This window comes from Taudactylus pleione, unplaced genomic scaffold, assembly GCF_031769625.1.
Source record: "Taudactylus pleione unplaced genomic scaffold, aTauple2 ptg000026l, whole genome shotgun sequence".
Taxonomy (NCBI): Eukaryota; Metazoa; Chordata; class Amphibia; order Anura; family Myobatrachidae; genus Taudactylus; species Taudactylus pleione.
The window spans coordinates 36,657,576-36,681,777 of NW_028284428.1; the positions used below are offsets into that span (position 1 = coordinate 36,657,576).

The 24,202-nt window shown below is 47.4% G+C and overlaps 1 protein-coding gene across 2 annotated transcripts in view; it reads right to left on the reverse strand.

The window, feature by feature from the left end:
• RPGR (retinitis pigmentosa GTPase regulator) overlaps positions 1-24,202 on the reverse strand; it is a 131,952-nt gene that overhangs the window by 46,546 nt on the left and 61,204 nt on the right. For both annotated transcript variants that reach the window (XM_088451688.1, XM_088451689.1), the window contains exons 10-11: positions 11,456-11,626; positions 3,789-3,963 (exon numbers count right to left, since the gene is read on the reverse strand). In XM_088451688.1, the coding sequence (XP_088307814.1) occupies positions 3,789-3,963; positions 11,456-11,626 (346 nt within the window). The remainder of the gene's footprint in view (positions 1-3,788; positions 3,964-11,455; positions 11,627-24,202) is intronic.

Here is a 24,202-nt window from a genome sequence, read left to right on the forward strand (position 1 = left end):
AACTGCGCAGCCTTGACTGTAAAGCAGAGATCTTGTCCTCCGTCACGAAGATCCTTTGCTGTCCCGAGTCCAATAAGGCTCCAAGATGCAGAATCCTCCGAGACGGGATTAGAGTGGACTTCTGCCAGTTGATTAGCCAGCCGTGCCGTTGCAGCAGTGCAATGGTCAGGTCCAAGTGGCGTAACAGGAGCTCTGGAGATCCTGCCACCAATAACAGGTCGTCCAAATACGGCAACATGCGGACTCCCTGCAGCCGCAGAGAAGCCGCCATGACCGCCATCACCTTGGTGAAAACACGTGGTGCTGTTGCCAGGCCAAAAGGTAACGCCCGAAACTGGAAGTGGTCGCTGCGGATTGCAAACCTGAGGAACTGTTGATGGCACAAAAGAATAGGGACATGCAGGTAAGCGTCCTGTATGTCCAATGACACCATGTAGTCCCCAGGTTCCAGCGCCAGAATGATGGACCGTAGGGTCTCTATCCGAAACTTCGGGACCCGCAAAGACTTGTTGAGTGCTTTGAGGTTGAGAATCGAACGACATGACCCATTGGGTTTCTGTACCAAAAATAGATTTGAATAGAAACCCTGGCCCCTCTGGGAGAATGGAACAGGCACTATAACTCCAGCCTTGAGCATAGTGTGCAATACCTTCCGCAGCTCCGTAGCCTTGTTCCGGTCTGATGGTAGACCCGTGGTGAAGAAGTGAGCCGGGGGTCTGTGCCGGAAGGAGAGGGCGTATCCGTGGGAAACCACCTCCAGAACCCAAGTGTCTGTCGTAGTGGTCGACCAACACTGGGCGAACTGTAGCAGGCGGCCTCCCACCCTGGGATCCCCCAAAGGGAGGCCCGGACCGTCAGGCCGCAGGCTTGTCATCTGGCTTGGGGGCCGGACGTCTGGTACTCCATGCCTGCTTCCGGGGCTTGACCGATTTCTTAGGGCCAGCCTGTCGAGGAAACGACTGTGGTTTGGGCCTGCCCTGGGGCCTAGATGACCGAAAGGACGATGGTCCAGAACCAGAAGGAACAGCGGCCGACGGGAGACAAGCAGATTTGGCTGCCGCCAGCGTGGCCACAATCTTATCCAGATCCGGACCGAAGAGAACTTCTCCGGTAAACGGCAACGCTTCCAGACCTTTCTTGGAATCTGCGTCCGCCTTCCAGGATCGCAGCCACAAGGTGCGACGAGCAGCTACCGCTGCTGAAGAAATTCTAGACACCAGAGTACTAATGTCTAGAGCCGCCTCGTTGATGTAGGTGGCCGAATCACGGAGATTGCCAATCAACTCCGCCTGTTCGGCCGGACAGTCGGATTCAAAAGAAGCCTCTAATGAATCCGCCCAGCGCTCCATCGCTCTGGCAACCCAGCAAATGGCCATAGCCGGCCGTGCTGCCCCCCCTGCAAGGGAATAAGCGGACTTCAGGCAGATTTCTACCTTGCGGTCCGTAGCATCCTTAAGGGAGGACATGGATGGCATCGGCAATGTGGCACTACGGACAAGACGGGTCACGTGAGAATCCACCTGTGGAGGGGAATCCCACTTAGCAACATAATTATCCGCGAACGGATAAGCCACCGCCAGGCGTCTCTGCGGCTGGTATCTTTTGCCAGGTTGTTTCCACGCCTCCTCTAAATGGTCCACCAACTGACCCGAAAGAGGAAAGACTGTGGCATCGCCCTTCACATCTTTGAAAAAGGCATACTTAGATTTAGCCGCTGGGGGAACTTCGTCCTCAATCACCAAGGCTGTGCGGACCGCCCGAATAAGTCCAGGAATATATACTTTGGACTTAGCATCAGCGTCCTTAGTATGGAGAGGTTCCTGATCGTAAGGATCCAGAATCTCCCCATCATCAGACGTCCCTTCGTCATCCTCATAAGGAGCGGACAGAGACGCCACCGGCCTTTTATGAGGCCGCATCACAGACTCCCCTTGCAACACATCCGACAAGTGCTGTACAGAACTCGTCAGGGAGTTAACCCACGCTGGCTCCTGAGAACCCGGGAGCGGGGAAATAGGGAGACTGTGGGGTACCACCAATTGTCGTGGGAACCCCTGCATGGGTGACGACACCACAGACTGCTGGGACAAACCCATCGGAGTAAACGCAGGCTGCGGAGCTAACTGGCCCACTAAAGCTGTTAACGCCTGAGCGAAACAAGCCCAGGGCGGCTCCTGTACCGGTGCTGTAACCGTAATAGGCCGCGCCATGGACAAACACTGCCGGCAAAGGCCCTCCGCGCTACCCTCCCCCTCCGCTAACGGTACTTTGCACGTGGTACACTGTAGCCGGAGGGGAAAATCACTTTCAGACATGATGGCACCACGTATGTGACCCCTCTCACCAATTAAGTATTAAATAGGCGAGAGACCACCCTGCAGCACCGCACCGCAAGGGCTTTAGCAGAAAGAACAGGGACAGTAATAAAGCTGACAGTTTAGAGAAGAAAAGTTACAGGCAGCGCTAGCACAGTCACATACAATGCAGAGAAATAACAATTCCTGCACTAACAGCGCTGATCACTCAACTACACAGACACAGGGCCTGGCAGGACACAGCGCTGCATACACAGACCTGAGCCACAGCGGAGGAGAGGTATGCGGGGGGACCCAGACCACGATGCTTCCGTCCAGCGCTTCCAGCAGCGTTCACCATGCGTTCTGGAGAAGATGGCCGCCGAGGAGCAGAGAGGAGGCTGGCCTGGGGGAGGAGCGCTGCCACAGGACCAGTCGGCAGCATGCAGAGAGGGCTGTGTGCAGCGGGGGAGGCGCCGGCTGTGAGACAGGGAAGGCGCGCTCCCCTGGCATGCATTTAACCCCTGGGACGCCGCAGCGCTACCGCTCTGCTGCGGTCCGCTGTCCCAGGGGGTAGTGGAAAGCGCAGGCTGGTCGCCTGGCTCCACGCTGCAGCCAGTCCCCAGGGAGCCCCCTGCCTGGGGACTTAGGACCATGTGACCAGCGGGGACCCACCGCGGGACCCCGCTGCTTACCTTTGTCCCCCTTGGATCCGGCCATGGTCCGGAACATCTGGGGTCACCGCTAGCTGTGACCCCAGATGCTCACCAGCATCCCTGGATCGGTACCGGCGTTCTGGTACCGGCGGGGGTGTAGGGAAGACAGCATGGACGTCAGGACTGACTGTCCATGCTGTACATCCAGATGTGCAGCCACAGCTGCACTGAAGAAAGCTTCAGGGGCTCTTCTAGCCCCCACTCCGACAGGTGCACCCGACGCCGGCCGGGCACCAAACTAAACTGAAGTGCCTTGGCTCGGGGGCGGGGTATAGGAGGGGGACCCTAGTGCATCCTGGGAGGCTGAAAAGCTTAACTCTATGGTGCCCAGCGACTGACGTCACACCTATACCCCAAGGTATCCTGTGGATACCCTATGGACCCTGAAGTAGAAATTCAATTAGGGGCAATGTGTCGTACATTGCATCCTGGAAGGGCACATCTCATAACTCCCTACATTGATGACTTTGCCTTGCAGCCATAGAGGTGCACATGAAAATAGCCGATGTAGTGGCTACAGTAATGGGCAAATACACACCCAGACATACAGTATGTGATAGTGATGTACAGCAGCACATCACCCCTAATTACATTAACCAAAGATATCCTTTGTCACTGATGATGCAGGGACACATTTAAGTGATATTACAAAAACGGGTTTAACTTCGTCAACTCTATGTTTTGCTTTAAGTTCTCAAATATGTTATTATTCAGTATTAAAATACTGATTTCTTTCTTACGTTATCTCTTTGGCATGGCACAAATTATTTGGTCTTACCTAGCTTAGAGACTGCTGCTGAGTCATGGGCACTTGATTCAGAACTGGCTTGTCTTACATTAAAAAGACCGGAATGAACAGTTTTGCTAGAAACAGGCAATGAAGATTCCAGTAAATGACCATTTAATGGTGGCAGCGTACGACTTAAGTGAGGTATCTCATCTGGTGTTCGTTTCTTAAAGAAAACAGAATAAAATTATTTTCACGCAAACACATATATACAGTTATGTATTCTTATTGCTATATGTTAATTAAGGGAACCACTCATATTTCAACAATGCATCTAATAAGTATAGTAGCTGTCGGCTCTGGTGCGAAAGAGCTTTCTACCTTTCTAAAAATCACCAGCTTCAAGCTCATAAGACATTAGTCAGATCATGGGATATGATTTTAAAATCCCAAACAAGGTTTAAAAAGTGTATGCAAAAAAATATGAGATATGGTAAGAACTTACCCTTGTTATCTCTATTTCTACGAAGTCCATAGGGTTCCACAGGATACCTTGGGGTATAGGTGATGACGTCAGGCATCGGGCACCATAGAGTTAAGTTTCAGCCTCCCAGGATGCACTAGGGTCCCCCTCCTATACCCCGCCCCCGAGCCAAGGCATCTCAGTTAGGTACCAAGCCATAGGCCGGAGGAGGAGAAGGAAGAGAGAGAAAAAAAGATCTGGACACACACAAGAATCACATGCTCACCAGAGGGAGACGGAAAAAAACGGTGACCAGAGCAAAGCCCATCTGCAGCACAGGTGCGACAGGGCGGGAGTCCTGTGGAACTCTATGGACTTCGTAGAAATAGAGATAACAAGGATAAGTTCTTACCATATCTCATATTTTCTACTTCAGGGTCCATAGGGTATCCACAGGATACCTTGGGGATGTCCCAAAGCAGTATCCTTTAAGGGTGGGGACGCTCCTGTGCTGAAAGGAGAATCCGCCGCCCGAAGGAAGCATCCTGAGAGGAGAGGCGAAGGTGTCAAACCTGTAATACCTCACGAAGGTATTGACAGAGTACCATGTAGCAGCCTTGCAGATCTGGACTGCAGAGGCACCACGTCGAGCTGCCCACGAAGGACCCACAGACCTAGTGGAATGAGCCTTCACAGAAGGAGGAACCGGCAGGCCTTCATGAAGATAAGCTTCAGAAATAGCCATACGGATCCAGGCTGCCAAAGTTTGCTTTGAAGCAGGCCAACCCTTTTTACGGAAGCCATAGAGGACAAACAAGGCGTCCGACTTCCTAAACGAAGAAGTGCGGTCAACATAAGTCCTTAAGGCCCGCACAACATCCAAAGTGGCCTCACCCACTGAAAGGCCCGGTGAGTGAAAGGCCGGAACAACTATTTCCTCGTTAACATGAAACTGGGAGACAACCTTGGGAAGAAATTCAGGACGAGTGCATAGCACTGCCCTGTTCCCATGAAAAATCAAGAAAGGGGGTCTACAAGAGAGAGCCCCTAAAGAAACATGAAGCTATGGCCAGAAGGAAAACAGTCTTAGCTGTTAGCCATTTAAGATCCACTGAGCCCAGTGGTTCAAACGGCGGTCCTTTGAGAGCCCTCAGGACCACAGCCAAGTCCCAAGGCGCCACAGGTGGAACAAATGGCGGCTGAATTCGCAGAACACCTTGCATAAAGGTGCGCACATCAGGGATTGAAGCAATCCTACGGTGAAACCAGACAGACAGGGCCGAAACCTGCACCTTCAAAGAAGCAAGGCGAAGCACATGGTCTAGTCCCGCTTGTAGGAAGGAGAGTACCCGAGACAGACGAAACTCCCGCGGTGCATAACCTCTCGGTCGACACCACTGGAAGAACGTATGCCACACGCGATGGTATATTCTCGCGGAAGACGGTTTCCGAGCTCTTAGCATGGTACGCACTACAGAGCTGGAAAACCCCCTGGACCTTAACATGGCTGTCTCAACAGCCACGCCGTCAAAGACAGCCGAGTCCGGTCCGGGTGAAAACAAGGACCCTGTGACAGAAGGTCCGGACGGAGCGGTAAGCGTAGAGGACTGTCCACGGACAGACCATGAAGGTCTGAGAACCAGTGCCGTCTGGGCCATGTGGGAGCTATCAACAGGAGCGTCCCTCCTTCCTGTTTGAATTTCCGGATTACCCGTGGAAGAAGGGAAACGGGAGGAAAGAGGTAAGCAAACCGGAACGTCCACCAGACGGACAGAGCATCCACCAGAAACGCCTCTTCGTCGCTTGTGCGAGACCCGTACACCGGCAACTTGTTGTTGTGCCGGGACGCCATGAGGTCGATCTCTGGAAGACCCCACCTGTCCACCAGCAGTTGAAAAACGTCCGGTGCAGGGACCATTCCCCTGGATGAACGTCCTGGCGACTGAGAAAGTCCGCCTCCCAGTTTAGCACTCCCGGGATGAAGACAGCTGATATGGCCGGAAGATTGCGCTCCGCCCATACCAGGATCCGAGACACCTCCACGAGAGCCGCCCGACTTCGGGTTCCTCCTTGCCGGTTTATGTAGGCCACGGTGGTAGCGTTGTCCGACTGGACCTCCACTGGGCGACCATGGAGAACCCGATGTGCCTGCTGGAGAGCATTGAAGACCGCTCGGAGTTCCAAGATGTTTATTGGAAGCTCTGCTTCTGCCGGAGTCCACCTGCCCTGGAACAAGTGTGGACCCGAAACTGCTCCCCAACCCCGAAGACTGGCGTCCGTTGTCAACAGGACCCAATTCGCCACCCAGAACGGACGACCCTTGTTGAGATGGGTCGTCTGCAACCACCAGGCAAGGGACAGACGAACCTCCGGAGTGAGCACTATCGTCTGGGATTTTAGAGACTGAGGCAGTCCATTCCATTTGGACAGGATCAGGTGCTGCCGAGGTCTGGAGTGAAACTGGGCATATTCCACCATGTCGAATACCGAAACCATGGAGCCCAGTAACCTCATTGCCGAGTGCAGAGACACCCGGCGGCTCTGCAGACAACTGCGCACCCTCGACTGTAAGGCAGAGATCTTTTCCCCCATCACAAAGATACTTTGCTGTCCTGAGTCCAATAAGGCTCCGAGGTGCAGAATCCGCTGAGACAGGATCAGGGTTGACTTCTGCCAGTTTATCAACCAGCCGTGCCGTTGCAGTAACGCAATGGTCAGGTCCAAGTGGCGGAGAAGGAGCTCCGGAGAGCCTGCCACCAACAGAAGGTCGTCCAAGTACGGCAACATGCGGACTCCCTGCAGCCGCAGGGAAGCCGCCATGACCGCCATCACCTTGGTGAAAACACGTGGTGCTGTCGCCATCAAAAAGGTAACGCCCGGAACTGAAAGTGGTCGCTGCGGATTGCAAACCTGAGGAACTGCTGATGGCGCAAAAGAATAGGGACATGCAGGTAAGCGTCCTGTATGTCCAATGACACCATGTAGTCCCCCGGTTCCAGCGCCAGAATGATGGACCGTAGAGTCTCCATCCGAAACTTCGGCACCCGCAAAGATTTGTTGAGAGCTTTGAGGTTGAGAATCGGACGAAACGACCCATTGGGTTTCTGCACCAAAAAGAGATTGGAATAGAAACCCTGGCCCCTCTGGGAGAATGGAACAGGCACTATAACTCCAGCCTGGAGCATAGTGTGCAAAACCTTCCGCAGCTCCGTGGCTTTGTTCCGGTCTGATGGTAGACCCGTGGTGAAGAATCGAGCCGGGGGTCTATGCTGGAAGGAGAGGGCATACCCGTGTGAGACCACCTCGAGAACCCAAGTGTCTGTCGTGGTTACCGACCAACACCGGGCGAACTGCAGCAGGCGGCCTCCCACTTTGGAATCCCCCAAAAGGAGGCCCGGACCGTCAGGCCGCAGGCTTGTCATCTGACTTAGGGGCCAGACGTCTGGTACTCCAGGCCTGCTTCCGGGGCTTGGCCGATTTCTTGGGGCCAGCCTGTCGGGGAAAGGACTGTGCCTTAGGCCTGCCCTGGGCCCTATAAGGCCGAAAGGACGGAGTACCTGAACGAGAAGGAACAGCAGCCGACGGGAGACATGCCGATTTAGCTGCCGCCAGCGTGGCTACAATCTTGTCGAGGTCCGGACCGAAGAGAAGAGAACTTCTCCGTTAAAAGGCAACGCCTCCAAACCCTTTTTGGAATCAGCGTCCGCCTTCCAGGATCGCAACCACAAGGTGCGACGAGCAGCCACAGCTGCCGAAGAAATACGAGATGCCAGGGTACTAATATCCAAGGCCGCTTCGTTGATATAAGTGGCCGAATCCCGGAGATTGCCGATCAACTCAGTCTGCTCAGTCGAACAGTCGGAATCGACGGACGCCTCCAACGTATCAGCCCAGCGCTCCATAGCTCTGGCAACCCAGCAAATGGCCATAGCTGGCCGCGCTGCCCCCCCTGCAAGGGAATAGACGGACTTCAGGTAGATCTCCACCTTGCGGTCCGTAGCATCCTTAAGGGAGGACATGGATGGCATGGGTAATGTGGCACTACGGACAAGGCGTGTCACATGAGAATCCACCTGTGGAGGGAATTCCCACTTGGCAAAATAATTGTCCGCAAACGGATACGCCACTGCTAAATGCCTTTGAGGCTGATATAGTTTGCCTGGCTGTTTCCACGCTTCCTCTAGGTGGTCAACTAATTGTCCCGAAAGAGGAAACACTGTGGCATCTCCTTTAACATCCTTGAAAAAGGCGTATTTGGACTTTGATACCGGAGGCTCCTCATCCTCAATAACTAAAGCAGAACGGACTGCACGAATAAGGCCAGGTATATACACCTTAGACTTAGCGTCCGACTCTTTAGGACGGGGATGTTCCTGGTCAAAAAGATCCAGAATCTCCCCATCGTCGGTCGTCCCGTCGTCGTCCTCATAAGGAGCAGACAGAGACGCTACCGGCCGCTTGTGAGGCCGCATCACAGACTCCCCTTGCAACACTTCTGACAACTGCTGTACATAGCTTGTTAACGAATTAACCCACGCAGGCTCATGAGAGACCTGAGGAGGGGAAACAGGGAGACTGTGGGGTACCATTAGTTGTCTCGGGAACCCCTGCATGGGTGACGACACCACTGACTGCTGGGACAAACCCATCTGAGTGAAGGAAGGCTGCGGAGCTAACTGGCCCACGAGGGTTGTAAGCGCTTTGGCAAAACAAGCCCAGGGCGGCTCCTGTACCGGAGCCGTGACCGTAATCGGTCGCGTCAACGAATAACACCGTCGACATAGTCCCTCCGCACTACCGTCCCCCTCAGCTATAGGTACCTTGCATGTAGTACATAAAAGCTGGAGAGGAAAATCACTTTCAGACATAATGGTAAGTATGTGACCCCTCTCACTGATACTCGTTAGTATAGTGTGAGACCACCCTGCAAGCACCGCACCGCAAGGGCTTTAGCAGAAAGAACAGGGACAGTTAAATGCTGACAGATAGAAAATAAAAGTACAGGCAGCAGACGCTAGCATAGGTCACATACAATGCAAAGAAATCTACACAGACTCAGAGCCTGGTAGGACACAGCGCTGCATACACAGACCTTAATCCAACGGAGGAGAGGTATGCAGGGGGACCCAGACCGCGATGTCACCGTCCTTTCAGCGTCCAGCAGCGCTCACCATGCTTTCCAAAGATTGCCACCGAGGAGCAGAGAGGCGGCCGGCCTGGGGGAGGAGCGCTGCCACAGGGCCAGTCGGCGTGTGCAGAGAGGGCTGTGTGCAGCGGGGGAGGCGCCGGCTGTGAGACAGGGAAGGCGCGCTCCCCTGGCATGCATTTAACCCCTGGGACGCCGCAGCGCTACCGCTCTGCCGCGGCCCTGCTGTCCCAGGGGGGTAGTGGAAGTGCAGGTTAGAACCTGGCTCCACGCTGCAGCCAGTCCCCAGGGAGCCCCCTGCCTGGGGACTCTGGGCCATGTATCAGCGGGGACCCACCGCGGGACCCCGCTGCTTACCTTGCTGTCCCCCTTGATTCCGGCCATGGTCCTGAACATCTGGGGTCACCGCTAGCTGTGACCCCAGATGCCTACCAGCATCCCCAGATCAGTACCGGCGTTCTGGTACCGGCGGGGGTGTAGGGAAGACAGCATGGACGTCAGAACTGACTGTCCATGCTGTACTTCCAGATGTGCAGCCACAGCTGCATTGAAGAAACTTCAGGGGTTCTTCATAGCCCCCCTCTAAAAGGTGCATCCGACTCCGGCCGGGCACCAAACTAAACTGAGATGCCTTGGCTCTGGGGCGTGGTATAGGAGGGGGCCCTAGTGCATCCTGGGAGGCTGAAAAGCTTAACTCTATGGTGCCCGATGCCTGACGTCATCACCTATACCCCAAGGTATCCTGTGGATACCCTATGGACCCTGAAGTAGAAAAGATGAAATAGACGCTAGCAACAGTTTTGTAACAAAACTGTATAATCAAAAGACCAATTAAGTGTATGAAAGTTACATATCCTAAGCAAATTTGTTAATGGTGCTCTATACAAGGTGGGCCATACAGATCAAGGTTACCATCTTTGCTATGATAGTTTGGCAGAATCCAATCCTCAATCTGTTGTTGGGACCGGGTGCCCATGAGCTGTGAAGAGGCGACAGCATACTTTCTCATGTTTTCAATACAGATTTACAGACTACCCCTGCACAAGTGTAATCAATTGTCCCAGAAATACATACTTAGGGGTTTATGTATCAAGCAGTGAATAGTGTGGAGAAGTGAACCAGTTGAGAAATTGCCCATAGTAACCAATCAACTTTGAAGTAGCATTTATCAAGTACAGTCTATAACATAATAGGTAAGAGCTAATTGGTTGCTATTGGCAACTTCTCCATTGGTCCACTTCTCCACACTTTTCACTGCTTGATAAATAAACCCCTTAATGTTAAGAAATCTTCACTCTCTATGGTGTGCAAGGAAAAATTAGCAAAGATACATTGCCATGAAGTACCTTAGTGACCGTTGCGGGGGCACATAGCAGACAATTGACTTGGGCCCATTAAGTGGAAAAGACTATGGCCCTCATTCAGAGCCGCTCGCAAAAAGCGTGCGCTCGGTCTGAATGAGGGCGGCCACTTTTGTTACCACTCACAGCTTTAGCGAGTGACCAGGTGATTTTCGCGATGGTCGAGACCATCGCAGCTTGCGACGAGACCCTTACGTTAGGGTCTCATCTACTGCAAGCCCCAGGTAGCTTCCTGCTCTAGCAGAGCAGGAAACTCCCTACTGACATCACTGGTGATGTCAGTAGGGCTGCCTACAAACGGCAGGCGGTCCTTCAGGAACGCCTCCGTTTGTCCGGCCACCCCCCCCACCCCGCCTATAAAACGGGGCGAGCTGTCGATCAACATCGACAGCCACCCCGTTTGTAGCGAGCCCCGAAGCAGGTGAATTTGTCACTCGCTGCAGGGCTTGTGCACGCGCAGGCCCTCACCATCGACCTGCTTGCGAGCGGGTCTGAATGAGAGCCTAAGTGACTCTATTTTTAAAATAAAATAAACTAAGAGTCTATTTTATTTATTATTTAATGTTTTAATGATCAAAAAGCACAACTCACATTTAGCCACAGTGAAGGATCCATAAGAGAGAAGTGACTTACATACTTTTAGCATAAAAAGTACATTTTTAAATAAATTAGGTGATATTTTTAGCTTATCAAGGTTGGTGAAATACATACAAGAAATGTAAAACCTTTTAAAATGTAAACAAGGTACCTTCTCCCTCCGCCTAATGCGCGCAGACAGAGATCTCTCTAATGTTGCAGATGTGTCCCCATTGCCATTAACCATTAAATAATTTTCTTTCAGTTCATTAAACATGACAGATTCAGATTCTTTAGGCCTTGGGGTGGCAAAGACAAGCATGTGGCAGCCACCACTTGCCACCTGGAAAGGGAATGAACACAGTTACATTTTAACATAAACAACATTCAGGTTTACAGGAAAACACAAACAGAATATATTTAGCATATGATATTACTTCACTTATGTATTATCAAATTTCAGTTTTAATTCTATTCCAGGGTTAAATCAATCCCAACAGCCATGGTAATAGGTGTGGCAGCTAATTTGCATGGGACCATTCCTATTAATGACAATGGATGCCCATCTGTGCATGCTCCTTAGAAGTTTGCTCTGGTTCCTCAATTATGTATTATGTCCATCCTATTTTATTTATACCATGTACATTTCTGTAAGAAGGCAATTCAATCGCATCATGTATGCATGACTTCACAATCGCAATAAATATAGTTGAAATTGCAGAATGAATGTAGTCATCAACTTTGAGCTGAACTCTGACAAAGCCTAAGGGCGAAACTCACGTCAGGGCCGCTGTGGTGCCGGCCTGCTTGTGGTGCTGAGCAGGCCACCTCTGCACTCAATATCAGCATCGTTTTTGCTAGGCAAAACCAGTGCTAATGGCTGCCTATCACACTGACTAAATATTATTTTATTTGGTACTAAACCACCAACCCGTGGCACCCCTGCAAGTTCCCTGAGGCACCCCAGGGTGCCACTGCACCCAGTTTGGGAACCAAAGCCCTAGAAGCAAACAGCTGAAAGTAGAGCTGAAAATATAAATTTTTTTTATTTTTTTTTTTGCAGCCATCTTTCTATCCATTTCTAATGACAGTTTTTAGTATAAATCGCTCACTCTTTGTTCACGGTCACATAGAGACATACACTGAGCAGCAGAATTTGGAACATGGGCCCTCATTCAGACCCACTCGCGAGCGGCTGTCTGCTCGCAAGTGGGTCGATGGTCTGCACTGCGCATGCGCACGACGGAGGGAGCTCCGTCGTGGCGCATGCGCGAGACGCGACGAGCGAAGGACTTTCCTTCGCTCGGAGTGTCTCATCAAAGGGGGCGTGCTGTCGATGTTGACTGACAGCACGCCCCCTTTGGTGGGCGTGCCTGCCAGACGGAGGCGTTACCAAGGGAACGCCTACCGTCTGAAGCCGGCCCCACTGACATCACTAGTGATGTCAGTGGGAGTGATTTTGGCTCTGATAGGGTCAAAATCACTCCTGGCCTTGCGGTTGAAAACCTCAACCGCAGGCTGTTGCTCGCAGTTTCGATGGTCAAGACCATCGCGACCATCATCCTGCACGCTCGTATATGCTGTGGGTGGTGACCCACAGCTATACGAGCGTCCTGGAGGACGCTCCATATTAATGGAGGTGGGCCCTGATTCAGAGCGAGCGCTCTGGTCAGAGCGTCCGGCTCTGAATCAGGGCCATAATCTTAAACTACTCTAATGGGATATTTTGAGTCTTCTACTTTGTGCTTCTAGAAATATTGAAATATGATTTTACCCCTTATTGACTGATAAGGTAAAAGATTGAGGATTTATATCCCTGAATTATTATAGGGTGTATTTTAATGTTGTATAATAATGTATATATGTGGTATTTCCTGTTATTTTCATGCTCAGGAGAAACACAAGACTGTTTTTACAGTTCTAGTTTGTGACTGTTTACAATTTTAGCACTTCATTTTGCACTTATATATTTATAATACTTTGTGTATATTGTATACATTTGTTTGTGTCTCTTGTTAGTGACTTTTATACTGACCATTGTATCATTACAAGGTGAGTCTTTTTCTTCATAAACAAACAAAAAGTATATAGATGTTAGCAAATCAGGAGGCATCATTACGTACACTTCACATCGGGAGCAGTAAATAAACAAAGTCTATGGCATGTAGAAATCAGAGACATGGGAAGAACAGGAGGATTAAATAACTGGCAATCACAAAGTGATCGAAGGATCTTGCATATAAACTCGACGCCAAAGAGTTGGCCAAAAGCAGCTACATATCTACTCCTTAATGGAAAAGGGAAAATTATAAATAAAGCTCTCCTAAACTAATAAAAGCTACCTTGTGTGTGTTTTCTTTTGTTAGGGATGCTTCAAGCCAATTCATGTGGAATACAAAATAAAGTTTTTCTAATCACATAATACAAACACCTATAAATCTGATTTATATCAGTCAATGAGATCCATTACGGATCTGAACTGTAAAATATTTTTTAAAATGAGCAGCGTCATTGAAATAGATATACATTTGACTGACATTCATAGGTATCACTTTTTCAAAGTTCTCTTTATTTTTCCCGATTTTATTGGTTGTATCCATTCCTTTACATTGTTTTTATTCTTTCAGTCTTTTCTTTAATACAGAAAACTTAATCCACCGTTGCTTGATTGTATTTTGTCAACATGAATGGGATCACTGATTTGCCTTAGCAGATTAACCAATTACTTGTTTTTTTATATATATTTTTTTCTAAAATGTAGGCATTAACAAAAAAACATTACATACATACAAACATTAAAAGAAAAGAAAAAAAGGACCTTTAAAACATGTTAACATATGGTTGCATGGAAATCGGCTAGATGTATATCACCATCCACTTTCAAAACCAAACCTTCACCACCCTATGACGAGTCTTAACCCCTGTGTCAGCACTGTTCAGGGAAATTATACCTTCTGTATCTTTTTAAACCTGTCCCACTTTTTCACTAGGGGCTGATCATAGACCTTCCCCAGTCCACAGCTCACTTGCAAGCACCCTGCAGTGTATGGCTCCAGGATGTCTGCGAACGCAAGATCCGACTCAGTGGTACGCCTGCTGCCTTTAAAGAGATGCCAGGAGGAATGTCACAGTACAAAAACAAACTGCATGGTTACATAGTAGTAGTGTGGCATCATTTAAGAATCTTATAGGGGGCATACAAAACATACATACATGGTAAAAAAAATGCAATACAAGCAATGTTAAAATTTGGGACAAAAAAGATGTTCAGCAGGGTTCTGACATCCCAATTTTATCACAATAGTTTCCTCCAAGAAACAGCAGGGGTAATCTGGAGCACGTAGCAGTTGGCTAAGTAGCAGTCATGCAGGGCCAGATTTACCACTAGGCATCCTAAGCGGATGCCTAGGGCCCGGCCACGGGCCCCCCGGAATCCGGCCCTAGAGAGAGCTTGCATTTTAACACCACCTCCACTGGCCCTGTACTGAAACTCCACCTCCTCCTTCCCTGTCCTGGTAGGAGCAGGGCTCTGGACGTGCTGCTGCGTCTCCTCTCACCGGCCGGTGCCAGCAGCAGCACCATGTCCAGAGCCCTGCTCCTACCAGGACAGGGAGGAGGTGGAGTTTCAGTACAGGGCCAGTGAACGCTGGCCTCTGAAGTGATCGGAGGATAAGGAAACCTCCGATCGCTTCAGAGCCAGCGTTCTCAGTGATGCACTGCGCGGGTGACGTCATGACATCACCCGCGACGTGAGGAGCCTGCGCAGCCGCGACTGCTGGATCAAGTTAGATCCAGTCAGTACGGCAGCGGGAGGGTAATGTCTAAATCCCCTTCACGGAGAGGACCCTGACGTCATCAGCCAGTGTCCAGCGTCATTCCCTGCCATCCAAGTGGGCATAGAGGGGGAATATAACCATGTGGCGAGCGTAGCGAGCCCACCGTGCCCGAAGCGTGGCGAGCGCAGCGGGCCCGCGAGGGGACAACAAATTTGTTTAAGTGGGGACAAAGTACTTCTTCAGCTGGTTGTCATGGGCAGGAACTGCACTTCCGCCCCCACACTCACTTCCCTTCCAAGGGGAAATACAGCCAACCGCAGCGGGAGCGTCAGCCCGGATGATGGCCGCGTGGAGTCAGGTAAGTAGGGGACGGGGGACGGGGGACTACTACTACAGGGGCAAAGGGCACAACTAAAGGGGCACTACTACTACTATAGGGGCACAACTACAGAGGCACTACTACTACAGGGCCACTACAACTACTACTACTACAGGGGCACTACTTTAAAGGGCACAACTACAGGGGGCCCTGCATAATGGGCACTGCTACAGGGGGCATTGCATAAGGGGCCCTGCTTAATGGGCACTGCTACAGGGGGTATTGCATAAGGGGTGCTGCTACAGGGGCATTGCATAATGAGCAGTGCTACAGGGGGCATTGCATAATGGGCAGTGCTACAGGGGGCATTGCATAAAGGGCACTAGTACAGGGGCATTGCATGAGGGGGGTGGTCTATGCTGAGATGGGAGAGGGGTCAGTGAAAGAGCGGGTCTGTGCTGTGAGGGGAGGAGGGGGGTTCTGTGCTGAGAATCAGAAATTATAGTGCTATGGACTGTTTGAGGGAGGGGGCCCCCAAAACTGGTATCTTGCCTAGGGCCCATGAGATCTAAATCCGACGCTGCAGTCATGATGAATTTACTTGGAAAAAATATCCAAGGGCTTTTATGGGTGTTGATTCCTACAGAAGAAAGCATGGATGCAACAAGGTAAAACAAATATACATGGTAAAAGTTAACCCCACACTACACACAATCAGTAGCAGCAAGGAGCTGCTTAAGATAAGGGGTAATATACCAGGCCAAAAAATCTTGACAGTAATCTCTGTGAATTGTGGAGGCTAAAACTTGAAAAGCAGCCTTCCGTGTCATAACCCAATCAATTTATTATGTAAATCTTTGTCCCTTGATAATTGATAAGAGCATTTTGGTACAACAGAGACACAGGTAAGTAAACTATAAACATAGGACAAAGTCCCCTTTGAATCTAGAATTACATTGACAAAGGGTTTTAAACTTAAGGGGCCAAAACATCTGCAACTGAGTGCCATAATCCCCTGATCTACCCCGATGCCTGCGTGCAATTTTGATCTGCGTCTTAGAGCAGTAACCATCGGGAGACATGCAGTGCGAATTGTACAGAAAACATCGGCTGCTTGCGTGCAACATCGACACTACGTGCACCTCTAAGGCCAGAAGTGTTCAGTCATAGAAAGTGTGGTCTTGTCACTAATATATGCTGATGCTCAACATGCATTTGCTACATCTAATGAATTTTCCCATAAGTCCCTGCAGAATCTTGAAACTCTGTCCCAAGTTTGCGGTGACCGCCGACTGTAAGTCCTCCTCTAGAATGTCAAAACTGTCGAAATTGATTGAAAGGTGTACACAGGCTTTAAATTACTCTGTATACATTTATTTTAATGTGCTTTTATATTTAAAATGTATATATCAATTTTAAATATAAAACCACATAAATATAAATGGATTCAGACTAATATAAAGCCTGTGCACACATTTCAATCAATTTAGACCATTTTGACAGGCTGGAGTTGCACTTACCCTCGGTGGTCACAGCAAAACAGGGACGGAGACTATTCACAAGCGCATGACTGAACATGCGCAGGTAAAGAATCAGAAGGTTTTGTTTTTAAAATTCCGAAAACAATGCCTTCTGTAATATCGCTGGGACAGCGTGTTACCGCAACCGCTGTCCCTGCCTAAAAAGAATGCTGAATAGGCGCCATCAAATTTAATAATTGCTAGAAAAATTTGTGATGATGTTGCCCGATAATATTAGAGGCAGCATGGTCACTCTTGCTGAATAGAAGCCCTAAGTACAGTCAGTTTTACCTAAATGAGACTGAGACAGACCTGGAAACAGATGCATACAGTATATGCCAGTCAGGATGTGTAGATCTTGTGGGTGCAAGGTCAATGATGATATTGAGCTGCAGTCCTAACTATCCACAACAGATTGCAGATTGACCCCTCTAACTGAAAGCAATTAATGTGGCTGCTATATTACATATGTCATGGCCATCTATTAGAATTGTTGAATTCATATTTCTATTTAGTCTATATCAAGAAAGAAGAGATATTTAAATAAATTTAATTTGTATTGCATTTTATATGGTAAATGTGGCCGAATCTACACTGTCTTGTGTTTGAGACACGTCATTACATGAGTGGACAAAAATTTGGGGGAAGGGGGGGGGGGTGTACATATACACACTATATAGATATAGATCCTCTTAAGTTGCCAGAAAAGGATTCAATCAGCACTCCAATATAAATGCAAAAATCAATACTTAATGTGCCATAAAGGTCATGTAATTGTGAAGCAAGCCAAAAAGTCAGGACATTGTGTATCATATCATCAGACAAGTAATCATGTTCTACTGAACCATGAGTCTGGAAGTCTTATGTTCCATGCCATTCCTCGACAGCTGTTTCGGTTAACACAGTTTTCAAGAGGCAGCATGCCTCAAAATTACATGGCTGCTTAATGACAATTTTGCCTAAGAACACAGCCACGAATAAAGAATGGTACCAAAACATCCTCCAAGAGCAACCTCTCCCAACCATCCATCCAGTTTGGTGACTAACAATGCCTTTTCCAGCATGATGGAGCACCTTGCCATAAGGCAAAAGTGATAACTAAGTGGCTCGGGGAACAAAACATTGAAATAGATGTCAGCTGGTGTCTTGGCTTTCCATGCCTTTTTGCACCTCCCTTTCTTTATGTGTTCAATACTTTTTCCCTGTGTCATTTCACATTATTACACATCACTTAATTTATGGACATCTATGGTTTGCTTTCTTTGCATGTGTGGACTGCATGGGTTGTTGCTGACATTTGGTGAAAATTTCATTATAATAGCCCCATTACAAATATATTTACTGAGAAGAATGTCGAGGTGTTCAATACTTATTTTACCCGCTGTACATGTATGTATGTACAGTATGTATGTTTGTCTGTCAGATAGATATATAGATATATCTATCTATATCTGTCTATAAAACATGAGTCCATGAATCGCACACATCACTTTGAAAAAACGTTACGGGTGCCAGGTCTGTAAATAAAACAGCTAAGGAATGTAACCAGCACACCATTTAAGTCGGCAACAAATATTTAATATCAATGTCCAAAGAATGGGGTCAAAAAAAGCCATCTCATCACTGGTTGGAACAATGATCAATACTTTACATAGTCCATTATGGTTTCAGGGTGAGCCATGTTCTAAACCCACGTGAGTTGTCCCAACAGCCGTTTCTGTGTCTCATTCCTCAAGGGACTGCTACATATATTGTGTGTGTGTGTGTGTGTGTGTGTGTGTGTGTGTGTGTGTGTGTGTGTGTGTGTGTGTGATGTGGGAAAGTTACAATATCATTATTCCAAAAATATTGTAAACTCAAATTTCGAATTGCTTCATACATACCACCTGGGGGGTTGATGTATCAAGCCTTGGAGAGAGATATAGTGGAGCAGTTGCCCAAAGCAACCAATCACCTCTGTCATTTATCTAGTACAGTGTTTCAAATGAAAGAGGTGATTGGTTGCTTTGCTCCACTTTACTTCTCTCCAAGGCTTGAAACATCTCCCCTCTGGTATGGGTTAAGTGTTCTCGATGGAGACCCTCAAATTCAATTTAGAATAATTTCATTTTGATATTTGGCTCTTGAATGTGTCTTCATTCCATCTAAATAATGGATTATGTTGGGCGGGGAGGGGGGGGGGGCAACAGACTGCCATTTTACAAAATCATTTAAAAGGCATGCCCGGGCCAGGGCCTGAATCTTGCAATGTAGATTTCCTGGCCCCACCTGAACAGTTCCGTTGCTTATACTGAGTACGTTTAAGCTTACTCAGATGGGTGATGACTGCGGTCATTGTGACCAATGGTCGCTATGTAATCCCATGCTGTATCTTCCGAAGCAGCATTTGGATCCGTGATGCTTTTGTCAACAGATGCCTCCTGCTGCATTAGCATATGTTATCATCTGCTGCTGCATCCAAAGACACAGCAGCATTGTGAACAGTGTCCATCTTTGAGTCTGGCTCATCACATGCTGCTCACCTTCCACAATGGATAGCTTATTATAGATGTCTGTGTGTAGAAAGGAATAGAGCACTCTAAACAGTAGCAAAGAAAACAGGTTTTCACTGAATAACATGAAAATGTGAAAGTGTCTGCTCATACACTGTTATTTCTAGTGCCAATGTGTGTGTTATATTGCTATCACCTATTTGTTGCACCTGGCGCAGCCTGGGCTTTTTTTTCTTCCCTCCCTCTCTCTCTTCTTCCTCCGACACTTAAAACCTTCTTTCTCTCCCCTCTTTTTTTTCTCTTTACTCCTCCTCTGTCTTGCTTTTTTACCTCCTCTTGTTCTCCTGCCCCTCTTTGTCTTCATCGTTTTCTCTCCTACCCCTCTGTTCATGATCCTCTCCCCACTCAGTCTTGTTTTTTTTAGACTTTAATTCCTCCACCTCCACAGACTTATCTCCAGCTCTTCCAGTTGATGCCTTGCCAACCAGACACTGGCTGAGGCATGCATGTCACTGCATTTGCCCGACCACATATGCACAGCGTTCCTAACACGCATGCTCGAGTGTATGGATTGTGTATGCTGGGTCAACTCAATCCACCCCAGCACCACACCTCTCAACTCCTGCCCGCTATACGTACCCCAGTTGCTGACGCAATTATCCTCCTCTCCTGGTGGTCTATTCTCCTCACTCCAGTGGGAGCCATTAGAGGGGTTGCGCTGCTGTAACTGCCCATGACAGAGATGGGACAGACCATCATCAATTATTTAGGGGGGGGAACTGGGGCAGGGTTCCAGGGTGCTCACAATACATGGAAGTTGTTTTTTTATTTTATTTTTTTTAAACGCAGTGCACATTAGGCCAGGCGCCAACGTGAAAACAATATTTTATTAACGCTTGGTTTTATTATATAGATTATCATTAAAATTTTTCTTTTCATCTTTACTTTTGTACTTTTTGGGATGTCCTCGCTTTTCATCTTATACACAGCTTTTTTTTCTATATCTAGGCTGTGCATCCCTGTGTGCCTTTTCATGTTATAACATATTTGGTTGTGGATAATGTTGTGATGTTATTGGTTGATTTGCAGAAGTGTGGGTTGTCACCATGAGATGGTATGTGATGAGTAAAGGGCCCCCATACACCTGAGTCGCAATTCCTGTTTCCACTGATCATCCTTGAGATGTTCCTACAGCTTAATTGGAGTCCACCTATGGTAAATTCAGTTGATTGGACATGATTTTGAAAGGCATACACCTGTCAGAGCTGCAGCATTCCTCTGTGGAAAGAGGAGAAGCTTCCAGAAGGACAACCATCTCTGCAGCAATCCACAAATCAGACCTGTATATTAAGAGTGGCCAGATGGAAGCCACTCCTTAGTAAAAAAGCACATGGCAGCCCGCCTGGAGTTTGCCAAAATGTACCTGAAGGACTCTCTCTGGTCTTATGAGACAAAGATTGAATTCTTTGGTGTGAATGCCAGGCGTTATGTTTGGAGGAAACCAGGCACCGCTCATCACCAGGCCAATACCATCCCTACAGTGAAGCATGGTGGTGGCAGCATCATCCTGTGGGGATGTTTTTCAGCAGCAGGAACTGGGAGACTAGTCAGGATAGAGGGAAAGATGAATGTAGCAATGTACAAAGATATCCTGGATGAAAACCTGCTCCAGACAGGGCGACGGTTCATCTTTCAGGACAACGACACTAAGCACACAGCCAAGATATCAAAGGAGTGGCTTCAGGACAACTCTGTGAATGTCCTTGAGTGACCCAGCCAGAGCCCAGACTTGAATCCAATTGAACATCTCTGGAGAGATCTGAAAATGGCTGTGCACCAATGCTTCCCATCCAACCTGATGGAGCTTAAGAGGTGCTGCAAAGAGGAATGGGCGAAACTGCCCAAAGATAGGTGTGCCAAGCTTGTGGCATCATATTCAAAAAGACTTGATGCTGTAATTGCTGCCAAAGGTGCATCAACAAAGTATTGAGCAAAGGTTGTGAATACTTACAGTATGTACGTGTGATTTCTTAGGTTTTTTTTTTTTTATTAAATTTGAAAAAAATCGCGAAAAACTTTTTACACGTTGTCATTATTGGGTAGTGTGTGTAGAATTTTGAGGGAAAAAATTTAATTTATTCCATTTTGGAATAAGGCTGTAACATAAAGTGTGGAAAAAGTGAAGCGTTCTGAATACTTTCCGGATGCACTGTAACACAGAATGTAGATTTATTAAAAATGGATACCAGTCAGTCTCCTTTGGTATATTAGAAAATATAATATAATAACAATTTTATTTATATAGCGCTTTTCTCCAATAGGACTCAAAGCGCTTAGCAGATAGTATGAACATAATATAGAGGTTTCTTTAAAAAATACAGAAACCATGAAAATAATACAGGGGTTTAGATTTACATGAAATACAGAAACCATGAAGATAATACAAATGAATAGCGGACACTTTGGGTCATCAGTTCCAATGATTATTCATCCTATCCTCGAAGGATCTAGTTATGTGCAAAATCATCAGAACCATTCATTGTTCATTCTACACAATTAAGCAGCAGATGAGGCAGCCACATTGGGCACACTAAATTGCTTATAATGTGCGATAAGCAATACATGGAAAAGAGACCTGGATTAAATGAACAGTGACTAACAAGATACCCACTGCATAAATATAAAATATACAGCTCTAAGCCTGTCTTAGTGGAAAAACATGTAAGAGTGGTGTTCGACACTTCTTTACTTATTACATGTGCCATGCGACTGCGGTTGCTATGGTAGTCACATTACACTGTGGATAAATCTGAAGAATTATCAATCATTAATAGCAGTCTGAAGAAACAAACCAAGCAGAAAAGGAAATTATCAAGAAGCTCTTTGTAGCCCGTCAAATAGATTTATGTTGGGGCTGGGAAGACCTAATTTTTTTTCATGTGATTGCTGCTTTTATTATTAGTGACATATTTTGGTTCTGTATTACAGTGTTGCTCTTTTTATTTTCATGGAACCAAGGGGGGAAAACAATGCCAACATTTCAACCGTCAAAGAGGAACACTCCAACTGCACTTACCACCTAAAAATAAATGTGAATTAGTTTTATTTATTATTAGCGAAAATAAAAATCTCCATCATACCTATAGAAAACAAACTTTATATAGTCAGGTGCATAAATATTGGGACATTGACAGAATTTTCATATTTTGGCCTCTATTCACCACCGCAATGGCTTTGAAATTAAACAAACAAGATGTGCTTTAACTGTAGACTTTCAGATTTAATTTGAGGGTAATTACATCCAAATCAGGTGAACGGTGTAGGAATTACAACGGTTTCTATATGTGCCTCCCACTTTTTAAAGGGCCAAAAGTAATGGGCCAAACTAAACAATCCTAAATCTAACTTTCACTTTTTAATACTTTGTTGCAAATCCTTTGCAGGCAATTACAGCCTGAAGCCTGGAACGCATAGACATCACCAGACGCTGGGTTTCATCCCTGGTGATGCTCTGCCAGGCCTCTACTGCAAATGTCTTCAGTTCCTGCTTGTTCTTGGGGCATTTTCCCTTCAGTTTTGTCTTCATCAAGTGAAATGCATGTTCAATCGGATTCAGGTTAGGGAATTGACTTGGCCATTGCATAACATTCCACTTTTTAGCCTTAAAAAAACTCTTTAGTTGCTTTTGCAGTATGCTTTGGGTCATTGTCCATCTGCACTGTGAAGCGCCGTCCAATGAGTTCTGAAGCATTTGACTGAATATAAGCATATAATATTGCCCGAAACACTTCAGAATTCATTCTGCTGCTTTTGTCAGCAGTCACATCATCAATAAATACAAGGGAACCAGTTCCATTGGCAGCGATACATGCCCACGCCATGACACTACCACCACCATGCTTCACTGATGAGGTGGCATGTTTTGGATCATGAGCAGTTCCTTTCCTTCTCCACACTCTTCTCTTCCCATAACTCTGGTACAAGTTGATCTTTGTCTCATCTGTCCATAGGGTGTTGGCCCAGAACTGTAATGGCTTTTTTAGATGTTGTTTGGCAAACTCTAATCTGGTCTTCCTGTTTTGAGGCTCACCAATGGTTTACATCTTGTGGTGAACCCTGTATATTCACTCTTGTGAAGTCTTCTCTTGATTGTTGACTTTGACACATATACACCTACCTCCTGGAGAGTGTTCTTGAGTTGGCCAACTGTTGTGAAGGGGTTTTTCTTCACCAGGGAAAAAATTCTTCTGTCATCCACCACAGTTGTTTTCAGTGGTCTTCCGGGTCTTTTGGTGTTGCTGAGCTCTCTCGTGCGTTCTTTCTTTTTAAGAATGTTCCAAACAGTTGATTTGGGCACACCTAATGTTTTTGCTATCTCTCTGATGGGTTTGTTTTGATTTTTCAGCCTAATGATGGCTTGCTTCACTGATAGTGACAGCTCTTTGGATCTCATATTGAGAGTCGACAGCAACTGATTCCAAATGTAAATGTCACACCTAGAATCAACTCCAGACCTTTTACCTGCTTAATTGATAATGAAATAATGAGGGAATAGCCCACACCTGTCCATGAAATAGCTTTTGAGTTGCTTTTGGCCCCTTAAAAAGTGGGAGGCACATATAGAAACCGTTGTAATTCCTACATCGTTCACCTGATTTGGATGTAATTTCCCTCAAATTAAATCTGAAAGTCTGCAGTTAAAGCACATCTTGTTTGTTTCATTTCCAAGCCATTGTGGTGGTGAATAGAGGCCAAAATATGAAAATTCTGTCAATGTCCCAATATTTATGCACCTGACTGTATTTTACTAGC